This window comes from Galleria mellonella, unplaced genomic scaffold (genome assembly GCF_026898425.1).
Source record: "Galleria mellonella isolate WM207_F2 unplaced genomic scaffold, CSIRO_AGI_GalMel_v1 utg89, whole genome shotgun sequence".
Lineage (NCBI taxonomy): Eukaryota > Metazoa > Arthropoda > Insecta > Lepidoptera > Pyralidae > Galleria > Galleria mellonella.
This window is the reverse complement of record NW_026442169.1, coordinates 625,672-637,974: the sequence shown is the minus strand read 5'-3', so window position 1 is coordinate 637,974 and position 12,303 is coordinate 625,672. Positions and strand designations below refer to the sequence as shown.

The following is a 12,303-nucleotide window of genomic DNA, read 5'->3' as shown; positions in this document are numbered from 1 at the left end:
AAGATACTGTTTAAGTCTATAAATGACGGTTACCGTTTTCCATCAGGTGGGCCGTCAGCTTGTTTGCCATTCTAAGTTGTATAAAAAAAATTGTCGTGATTAAAAGTCGCTCTGTTTTTGTTTTTGGTTACATAATAATTTAAGATTTTACAACAGTGGGGCTTATTCTGAGGTATAATTTCGCTAAACTTATGTCTTAATATATATTATAATTTGATAATTTCACAAAATTACTGTTGATATAGACTATCATAAACTAAAATTATAATAATGTTGATTCAAATTTATTAAAAATTTTGCTCTTATTGGTCCTTACAATAAAGGTTTTGTTGTGATATTAAACTAAATTTTTTATTAAATTTTAGAAAAAGGTATACAGAAATGGCAGGTAAGTTATAATTTCAGATGGTACCTTAGAATTTGCCACAATTACGTGTTCCATCTAAAACAATGGATGTTACGATAGATTCTAGATTCCCCACTGGTAATATCATCTGGAGTAGATCGCTGGCTGACACCCAAAACGGTATCTATGCCAAATTGGAAATACATATTGTGTGCTCTTATTTTTAATCCAAGTGTCACTTAGTATCAATTTATATCTTGTTTTCAACCAATTTCGAAAAGAAGGAGGTGCTCAATTCGGTTGTAGTTTTTTTTTTTTAATGTTTTTTACCTCAAATTTATAAACCCATTAGTAAACAGTACAATCAATCAATAATTTATTTGTATATGTTTATTACCTCATAACTCCGTTACTTGTAAATTGATTTAGAAAATTCTTTTTTCTATCTGAAAGGATATACTTACCGATTGGTTTCATAGAAATTTTATCAAAATCGGTTCAGTGGTTTAGTTTTTAAATCAAAATAACTGGTTTTGTCACAATTGAGGTCTTTTTTTTTTGGATATAACTCTTAATTATCTTAATTCGATGGCCCACCTGAAGGAAAGTGGCAACTCTCGCCTATAGACACCTAACAGAATATTTTGTGTAGCCCATGATACTTTATTACTACTAGCAATGGCAGTGGCGTAACAATTGTGTGGCAGGGCTGGCAGAATGCCACAGGCCCCCGACCCAAAAGGGCCCCGGCTCAAGAGGCTGCGAGCTCAGATTTTTTTTTTGCATTGTACCTGAGTTAAAATATATAAAAGATAGGGCCCCATCAAAAGAATTTGCCACAGGCCCCAAATGGTATAGTTAGGCCACTGAGCAATGGGGTTATCAAACTCCATTGCTAACAATCCCTTTCCCTCCTTGGTGTTGTAAGTGAGTTGCATGCTCGTTTGCCTACTGTTATAAAAAAAGTATAAAGAGGGAAGATTTAATTGTTTGTTTGTAATAGATAAAGTAAAAAACTACTCAACTGATTTTAAACATTAATTCACCTTTTTTTTTCTTTTTTTTTTTTTAATACTTAGAATGGCAAACAAGCTGACGGCCCACCTGATGAAAAGTGGTAACCGTCGCCTATAGACATGAGCAGTACCATGGACATAACAGAATATACAGTTTCGCCCATTATACCCCCCATGCGTTGCCATTCCTGAGAACTCAGGTGTTATTCCTCTGTACCCAGTAAATTCACGCCATATTCCACACTTCAAATCGAAACACAGGCATGCAAACACAACTGCTTCACGGTTGAAACACGAATGGGACAGAGGTACCCAAGCAATCGGCTTTTGTACAAAGTCTCCCTCTGGTAGTTCGTTAGTTCAAACATAAAAATAATACATACAGAATAGAAATAGCGAGACGTAAACCAGTCCTGAACATCAAATATTGATTATTAATATTTGATCCTGATCCATAGATCCGCGTACACCTGAGTTTACATTGTGCCGCATGGAATGTCAGTGACCCCTAATACGGAAACCTCAATGCGAAACTCGGACTCGCACTTGACTGGTTTTTGATACTATAAATAGAATATTATAAAATAGGCATGACAACGTACAAAGCGTCGCAAAAGGCATTCTTCACGCTGCCCTTCTGTGTGGTAAGCGGCTAGGGTTGTCACTTTATGAATTTAATTATTATATGCATTTCATAATGTTTAATAACAATTAAAGTCAATTAAGTACTTATTGGTTGACAATACTAGAAAAACTACATTAAATTGGAATAAAATGAAAAAATATATTAATTTTATGTGTTTTTTTTAACATTTTTATTGCTTTTAAAAAGATATTCAGCTAATGACATTCGTGCGGCTTTTTTGTCTACATTCAATATCATAAATAGTCACTAAACTGGTTTGTCATAGATATATTTACAATTAAGTTTTTCGATTATTCGTTTATTGCAAAACTAATTCTAAAAAAATTAAGACAGTATGAAATCAATTAGTTGCATTAATTAATTGTTTTATATATATATATATATATATATATATATATATATATATATATATATATATATATATATATATATATATATATATAATGTTTATACATTTTTTATATGTATTTTATCTTTGTCGTAAAGATAAATACATAATTTGTGTTCCCAAAGAGGGTTGACGTCAGGCAGGCGGCCGGTTGTAAAACTATAAGCCAAATCCTTTAGTAATATGGATAAAACCATATTACGCCGACCCCAAATATTAATTGGGATAAGGATAGGACGATGAAGATGATATCTTTGTCGTAAAATTAACTAAAAAAACGCATTGTGGGGTTATACTGTTTGGTAGCAACCCTATATGCATCCACCAAGATACGTAAGCTCTATTGTGCAAACGAGATATAGTTATCTCACTGCACACACGCTATGAACTTAAAACTTACTCTGTCCTTGACATTGACGTGTTAACATTACAAAATACCAAAGCTATTGTCTGATATAACAGTCTTATCGTAATGTAATAATTATAGTAATTAGCTGTAAAATTATATCAATATAGTAGATTGCTAGCAATATCTTTTAACCTTTACTATTTTATGCAATAAGGTTATCTATAAAATGTAACCAGAGGGAGACTACAAAAGTCGATTGCTTGGGTACCTCTGTCCCATTCGTGTTTCTACCGTGAAGCAGTTGTGTTTGCATGCCTGTGTTACGGTTTGAAGGGTGGAATTTGGCATGAATATACAGGGTACAGAGGAATAACATCTGAGTCCTGGTTAATTCTTATTAAATTCGTCACGATGGACCAACTGACCTGCTTTCATCGTCACCTATCATCTCTCACTGGTGCCCCGCCAGCGTATACCGATAGCGCAGACGGGGTTACTATTCCATTTATCATCCATTAAAAAAAAATTTAAGATATCCATTCCTTAAAACTAATGTTAGTATTCATTAATAGGGACTCAGAAAGTATGTTCTTTTTTTTTTAATCCTATTAAAAGTTTTTATAGTGTTTATTAAAAATAATAGATATTATTATTATTTATTTAGAAAAATAAATTCAAGTTCTGACAATTTTTTAAATTTGCATTTTTTTTTTTTTGCTTAGGTTCTATAAAATTGTTTCTAGGAACAAAAGTTCTGAGACCCTACTAAGAATGCTAAAACTAGTTTTAAAGAATTAATTTAGTTAATTAATATAGTGTATATAATTTAACTAATTGCTAGTATCAAGTGTCAATAATAGTATATAATAAAAAGTTTAATAAAGTTAGTATGGCTGGGATTGCCCAGTTTACATTCAGCGCATTTAAAATGGTCATTTCAAACCCCTTGGTCAACGCGCGGCAGTTAGGTGATGTCACGGTTGATTACCTCATTCTTAAGTCCTCTGCTCGCTTTGCAACAATGCTTAATGTACAGTTTTATAGAAGTTTTCTAAATTATATATTAATTATAAAGATTTGTTTTGTTTTTAATTATAATGGATAAGCTCAAAAATTGTTTAACATATTTTAAAAATATTTGACATAAAAAGCTTCATTATTAGCGTCTAATATAGGCGGAATTTAGTTTTCAAAAATATGGGGCGATATTTAAAATTTTATTTCGATCGGTTACAAGCAATTTTGCACTCTATGTGTGTACTATTCGATTTAAACTATTTATTTTGTCACTTTCCGTCATTAGAGATCGTGATTCCGAAGCAAGTTGAGCTTTTTCGATCTAGTTACACGTAAGTTAAACCGGTAGTTATTACATTAAAATTAATTTAAATTTTAATATATTTGGATACAATATAGAGATTTATAAACATACATACATAAGTGGTTACGGGTCCAACTCGTTAAGAAATATTAAAATTGATGTACAGTCACTTTCAAAACTACAGTAGACTTTATCTGGGAATCTTCTTTTGAAGTCGGTAAAAAGTTGACGCTAAACTTCAATAAATTTCGCAAATTAACTAAAATGTGCCATTATAGAATGATGAATTAAACCCGAAATAGACGTCCGGAGCTTGCATGCAATGCCTTACCTCCGCAGTGCCCTTGACAGAGGTGAATGCTGTATTTAGCGGTCGAACTATCAAAACCGGTCAAGAGTATAGACGCGAACCCGGCACTAATAGGCTCCGCTGTTTAAGGGTTTTAACCCTGGCTTAGTTTAAAGGGCTTTAAAAAAAAAACATCCATTAGCTTAAGACCATTTAGGATCAGACGAGCTGTATGCTTCTTTAGCACTTTAATGGAATAAAATAAGGTTTTTTTAATGGGTGCAAATGAAAGTGTAAGCGCTGTCGATATACACTTATGAATAAACTAGACATGTTAGAGTTGTGTTTAAATGAATTAAAGGAAAAGGATATATTCCCTGATATTGTTTGCTTATCGGAAACTTTTGTTAGAAATGGAGATGAAAATAATATTGTCTTAAATAATTTTAAATTGGCTACTTCTTTTTCTCGATTAAATGAAAAACGCGGTGGGGTATGTATTCTTTTAAAAAGATATATAGAATATAAACACATTCCATTTCTTAATGATCTCTCAATTGAAAAATATTTTGAATGTTGTGGAGTAGAAATACCATTATGGAACTGCATTGTTATCTGTATATACAAAATACCTGGTACTAATAATAATGTATTTTTTGAAAATTTTGAAAATATATTACACAAAATATCTTTTAGAAGCAACAAAAAAATTATTATTGCAGGGGATATTAATATTAATACTCTTATAAATGACAAAAATTCTTGCTATTTAAAGGAAGTTCTTCTTAATTATAATTTACAAATGCATATAAATAACCCTACAAGACATAACACGTGCATAGATCACATTTTTAGCAATATTTCATCAGCTGAAGGTAGGGTTCATGAACTTTTCTTGTCAGATCATAATACGGGTCAAACTTTGACATTTAAATTACATATTCAAAAACCTATACTACGTTATCATTATATAATTAAAAGAGACTTTAATGAAGACAATATACGAAAATTCATAGATGTCTTAAGTAGTTTATCTTGGATAGAAGTGTTAAGTGAAACAAACATAAATAATGCATTTGATTCATTTCATGACATGTTCTGTTTAATGTATAATCTTTGCTTTCCAATACAAAGAGTCAAAATAAAGGAAAGAAGTAATAAAGTAAAATGGATCACAAAGGGAATAAAACTATCATGTATATATAAAAGAAAACTCAGATATAATATTTATAAAAAAAATAAAGGCTACAATAAAAAACAATATTTAAAATATGCAAAAATGTTAAACAAATGTATTAATTGTTCAAAAAGAATAAATAACAGTAGATTTATTAAATATTCAAGGAATAAATGCAAGGCTACTTGGGATGTAATAAGTAGAAAGGAATGTAATATTATAAACAGACAAGACATAAGATGCATTGAGGTCGAAAATAAAAAAATAAACAACCCTCAAGAAATTGCTAATGCATTCAACGACTACTTTATCTCTATCACTGGTATAAATACATCAAAAAGTTATAATCAACATAAAAGTATAAAAAATTTATGTTCATCCATATTTATAATACCTTGCAGTGAAGATGAAATAATAAAAGTAATAAAGTCCTTGAAAAATACTCGCTCGGTGGGATTTGATGATATTTCAACACTTATATTAAAATTGGTTGCTCAAAAAATTGCACCGGTGTTGACTTATCTTATAAATTCTTCTTTTACACAAGGAAAATTCCCGAAACGTCTAAAACATTCTATTATAAAACCATTACATAAAAAAGATGACAAAAATAAATTAAAAAATTATAGGCCAATAACACTGAACTCAATATTTTCTAAAGTATTTGAAAAATTAATGTATAAAAGATTAATCGACTTTATCAATAAATTTAATATAATTAAAGAAGAACAGAATGGATTCCAAAGAAATAAATCAACTACTTTGGCTGCCTTTTCTGTCATCCGTAACGTAACAAAATTTATTGACAGTAAAAAACGAATAACTGGAATTTTCTTTGATATGACAAAGGCTTTTGACAATGTAAATCATAGAGTATTGTTAAACAAATGTGAACGATATGGTATTAGGGGTCGTGCTTTAGACTGGATAGCAAGTTATATTACAGATAGAAGACAGTGCGTCCAGATAAATCGCATTAATAATATATGTATGACTAGATCATTTACATCAAATTATCGTTGTACTTTATCAGGAGTTCCTCAAGGCAGCATTTTAGGTCCATTGCTGTTCCTTTTGTATATAAATGATTTGCCTGATATAACAAAATATCGATGTACTTTGTTTGCTGACGATTTATCTGTTCTTATTCCAGACGATGAAAAAACATTAAGTGACTATGAAATTGTAATCAATAACACAGTGAAAAGTATAGTATCTTGGCTTCAGGATAATGACTTAAATGTTAACATATCTAAGACCAAATTTTTGCAATTTTCTAATTATTCCATGCCACCAAAAAATATTGTTATAAAATGTAAAAATGAAAAAGTGACTGAATGTAATGAAATTAAATTTTTAGGATTTACCTTGGATAAAAATTGTAACTGGAAAGCTCATACTAACTACGTAAGGAAACGTTTAAATAGTTTTGTATATGCTCTTAGGCGATTAAAAAGAGAGGCCAATGAACAAACCGCACTGATAGCGTATCATGGTTATGTGGGTTCAATTTTAAGATATGGGCTTCTGCTTTGGGGAAATTCTATAATGTCGAAAAAGGTCTTTATAGCACAGAAAAAATGCGTAAGAGCTATCTGTGGTGTAAAACCAACAGATACATGTAGACCATTATTTAAAAAACTAAAAATATTAACACTTACATCCATGTATATTTATGAAGTAGGAATATTTGTTAAACAAAACCCACAACTTTTTACAAAACTTTCAAATATGAATGAAGTCACATCAAGAGATCCCACAATGTTGAAACTGCCCATCTGCAGAACCACACTGTATCAACAAAACTGTGATATAATGACTATTAAAATATATAATAAAATACCAAAATCAATAAGAGAACTACCAGTAAGTCACTTTAAATTACGGTTAAAAAAATGGTTACTGGAATGCAATTTTTATTTAATAAATGACTTTTTAAAAAATTAAATGAATGTATGTAAATGTGTAATTTCATTTGTATTGTATGACATTTGTTATATTATTGACTTGTTATGTATTTGTTTTTGTTTAGTTTGTATTTGTATTTGTTTAGTCTGCTACCACTAGTATGTTTGCGGCTGCCAATATTTATGGATTGATCCTACTAGGCTATTAATATACGTAAGCCACTAAATTATAATACTAAATTTGCATGCCTTTAGATAAGGCGAAATGTGTAGATCTATTATATTTAAGACCATTATTATTACCACATTTCTAGCAAATAAATAAATTATTATTATTATTATTACTTATGCAAACTTTATTACTCAGCTATAGCTGGTATATACGCTACTTTGCGTATACTGCACTTACGGGCCGAGACCAAGTAAGTGCAGTGTGTGAGTTTTTGTGAGTGTGCGTGTGCGCGCCCATGCATGCATATGCATGTGCATGCTCGCGCACCTATGGCTATGTGTATGCAACTATTACATGTTATGTCACTGTGGTATTATTAAATGTTTCGTTTTCTATTTGCAGGAATTTTCGAACAATTCTGCATGTATTCAATATTACAGCTTTTTGTAGTGTTGTATATAGTGTTTTACGCAGGTCTATTTCTTTCAGGCTATGGTGTAAATGTTTGGGTATAACACCTGTGGTTGAGAGGACAATGGGTATCACATAAACTTTTTCTTGTTTCCAAAGTCTTGTTATTTCGTCTTTCAGTTCTGTGTATTTACTTATTTTTTCTGCTATTGTCTTCTGGATGTTATGTGTATTGGGGACGGCGATATCTATTAGGTAAGTTATTTTATTCGTTTTATTTTGTAAGATTATGTCTGGTCTATTGTAATGTATGGTCTTATCAGTGAGTATGGCTCGGTCAAAATATAGCTTATGTGTCGCGCTTTCTAACACAGTTTGTGGAGTGTATTTGTAATATGGAGTATGTGTGTTTTGTATTAGATTGTACTTGTGTGCTAGGTTTTGGTGAATAATATTAGCTACTTGATCGTGTCTGTGCTTGTAGTCTGTCTGTACTATTGCCTTGCATGAGCCTGTAATGTGTTGAATTGTTTCTGGAGAGCTATTGCATTTTCTACATGTATCAGAGGTGAGTGTTTTTGTAATATATTTCTGATAGTTTCTGGTCTCAATGACTTGATCCTGTATAGCTATGATAAAACCTTCAGTCTCCGGGTATAAAATTCCTCGACTTAGCCATGCGTTCGATGCTTCTTTATCGACATTGGATTGACATAAGTCGTGTCGGTGTCTCCCATGTAAGGACTTTTCAGACCACGCCGTTAGTTTAGTTTGATTGTTGACGAGCATCTCATTTGTCTGTGTACTTCCATCTTTCAAATTTAAAGGTGTCAATTTATTGTCATTTTGTACTATGGATTTGTGAAGCGCTGATGATTCCATTTTGCTGAAGAAATATTGTCTTAAACTTGAAATTTGTGTGTTGTGTAAGTTTACGATATCAATCAAACCCCTGCCTCCTTCTTTTCTAGGTAGAGTTAATCTTTGTATGCAAGATCTAGGGTGGTGTTTACGATGTTTTGTCATATTTATGTTGATTGTGCGCTGTAATGATTTTAGGTCTGATTTGGTCCAGTTTATTATGCCGAAAGAATAAGTTAGTATGGGTATAGCATAGGTGTTTATCGCTTTAATCATATTTTTGGAATTAAGTTGGGTTTTTAATACCGCATTCAGTCTGTGCCGGAATTGTTGCTGTAGTTTTAGTTTTATTTCTTTATGGTTTATAAAAAGTGCTTGGTTGTAACCTAAATATTTATATACTTCTTGTTCGCTAAGTGATGTTATTTGTTCTCCTGATTCTAATGTGTAGTTATATGGGTGTTGACTTCCTGCCCTAATGGAATTTATTTTACATTTCTCTAATCCAAACTCCATTTTTATGTCATTTGTAAATTGTTCTACTATTTTCGTTAATTGGTTCAGTTGGTTTTCGGTTTCGGCATATAATTTTATATCATCCATATACAATAAATGGTTTAATACATTTTTATTCATATTTGAAGACTGATCATCAGTTTCTTTATAGTTTAAAGGGTATCCTACTGAAGAAGAGTTAAGCATATTTGAGAGAGGATTTAGAGCCAAACAGAACCAGAGTGGGCTGAGGGCGTCTCCTTGGAATATGCCTCGTTGTATTTTGATCGGTATAGTTTGTATTGTAGCTGTGAGAGTTTTAAGTTGTAATTGTGTTGTCCAGTTTGCCATTGCTGTTTTCAAGAAAGTTGTTATTTTTGGATGAATTTTATACATTTCTAAGATTTGTACTAACCAAGTGTGAGGTATTGAGTCATATGCCTTTTTATAATCAATATACATAGTGTGTAAGTTTGATTTAGCTTTATGAACTTGTTTTAGTATTACTGAATCTATAATTAATTGCTCCTTACATCCTTGAGAAAATTTCCGGCATCCTTTTTGTTCTTCGTTCAAAATATTATTAGTGTCAACATGTTGATATATTAATTCAGCTATGCAGGCAGTAAGTATTTTGTATAGTGTTTGTAGGCAAGTTATAGGTCTATATTTGGACGGATTTTTACGGTCATTGTGGTCTTTTGGTATCATAAATGTTATTCCCATTGTTAGATGGGAAGGCATCGTATTAGAGTCTTGGATAAAATTGTTTATGTAGTTAAGTAAATGGATATGAGTATTTGTAAATTTTTTATACCAATAACAATGTATATAATCTGAACCTGGTGATTTCCAATTATATGAATTACGAAGTACCTTTTCAAATATATCTGTCGGAATATGTTCAAATGCCATTGGTTCTATTGTTATATCACTTTTGTTAATTTCTTTTTGGATCCAATCAGCAGAGCAATTGTGTCGAACAGGTTGTTCCCATATTCCTGCCCAGAAAGATTGTAATTCTTCGGGGTTGGGTGTGTCAATCTCATTGCTATTATTGTGTTGTGTGTTTGTCGTATTTTGTTTAATGTTTCGGTAAAATTGTTTTTCGTTAGTGTCGAATTGATTATTTTGTTGTTTTCTTAGTGTACATGCATTATATCTTCTTAGCCGACCCGATGTAACTGAAAGTTTTTGTTTCAGTGTGTCTAATATATGTGTAAAACATGTATTTGGTGATTCATGTATGGAATGGATTTTGTACTGCTCTTTTATTTTATTTACTTGTATCTTATTATTATTATTATTACACTGTCGAAGCATCAGTGAGGAATAATAGATGAGCATGAAACAGATCAGTTTACTCATCGTGACAGATTCACCAAGAATTAACCATTATGGTTTTCAGAAGGGCTGCGTGGAAGTCGACATACTATAATATGTTGCTAGAAATAAGATAGTTAGACCCCCATTACCACCAATTCCTTTCCCTTCAACTTGACAAGTTAGGTAGATAGATACTTGCCATTATTGGCACTTAAATAATGGACAAAACAAACCAGTTTTATCTATGTCTTCAGTTGCAATTTGTAGGATAAAATCGAATCAGTACAACTGTCCGGTTTTAAGCGTTCTTAATATGCCATAATGTATTCTTGTTCCTCTTCCTTTCCCGTGGGTGTCGTAAGAAGTGACTAAGGTAACTCAATGGTCGAGGGATGGGCAGCAGCGTCCCTTTTAAAAGATCACCAAAAACCTAACTGCGGTTGCCAACCTGCCTGCCAAGTGTAGCAGCTACTGACAAAACTCACCCTTATTCTGGTTTCCTTATTCTGTCAACTTGCACAGGCAAATTATTGGTTACGAAGTGACCAAAATTATTTTCCATTGTAGTGTTTAATTCTTTAGTGGTACAGAGTAAGAATACAAACGTGTTATCATTCCTTTTCATATCCAAGATTTCTCTGGTTTTTTATTTAAGCGTGAGAAATTATTTTGGACTATCTGTGTAACTACATATTTTTGTATGCCGTGCGGTACAGGGTATGAGTCTACTGGGAACGGCTTATCTAGAACTAGGGGACTACAGATATCTTAAACCGCGGGATATCGTTAGGTTAACACATAGGATCTATGAAATTATGGTATAAGGCAGGGGGAAGCACAAAAGATCCGTATGGGTCGACGTGCAACGGCTTAACTGACCTCATATGCGAAAAATAAGATAAGATGGCGTACAGGCTAAACATAAGTAAGAAGAAGAAAGTCGAACGATATTGTATTGTTAACATCTGCATGTATACACACATGTTTTACAAATAAATAATCCTGAATCTTCAAATGGAAAAAAGGAAGCTCTTAGTACTATGATGCAACTTGAGATCTTCAATCTCAGGACCGTGAATGACACTCCTGGTTCTATGAAATGAAATGAAATGAATGAAAGATCGTTGCATTGCTAGCGAGTCCGTGAGATAGAATGAGATAGCAACGTCATATGTCTCATTCTAACTCATGGTGACACTTGTCTAGAGGCCCTGATATTCATACGCTACGACTACCATATTACACACCCTAAAGTTTTTGACACTTTTGGTGCATACAAAAATATACCATATTATCGCAGTAATTGGATATTATTTCTATTGCAGGTTCTGTAGTAATCACGGCAATAAATGTCCACGTCCAGGGACGGCGCCGGCGGAGCTCATGTGCGTCGCCGAGGCCATGATGCCGCGTCTCATATTGCGACTACTACAGCATTTCAGAGAGAACAGGTGATTATGCTCAGTATATGATTTGTACACGTTTATCAGTCGATACCGCTGTTCGGAGATTTTCGAAGGAGGAAGCGTGCTGACGCGCGCGGTCGGCTGCTATCGTTGTCGAACAGATGCAATTTGCAAATCATTAAAAGTATAGAAT

The 12,303-nt window shown here is 32.4% G+C and overlaps 1 protein-coding gene across 1 annotated transcript in view; it reads left to right on the top strand.

Annotated features, from left to right (window-relative positions):
• LOC113519921 (E3 ubiquitin-protein ligase Ubr3) overlaps window positions 1-12,303 on the top strand; it is a 151,192-nt gene that overhangs the window by 40,151 nt on the left and 98,738 nt on the right. Inside the window, exon 3 of the mRNA XM_052902242.1 lies at window positions 12,030-12,155. Within this exon, the coding sequence (XP_052758202.1) occupies window positions 12,030-12,155 (126 nt within the window). The remainder of the gene's footprint in view (window positions 1-12,029; window positions 12,156-12,303) is intronic.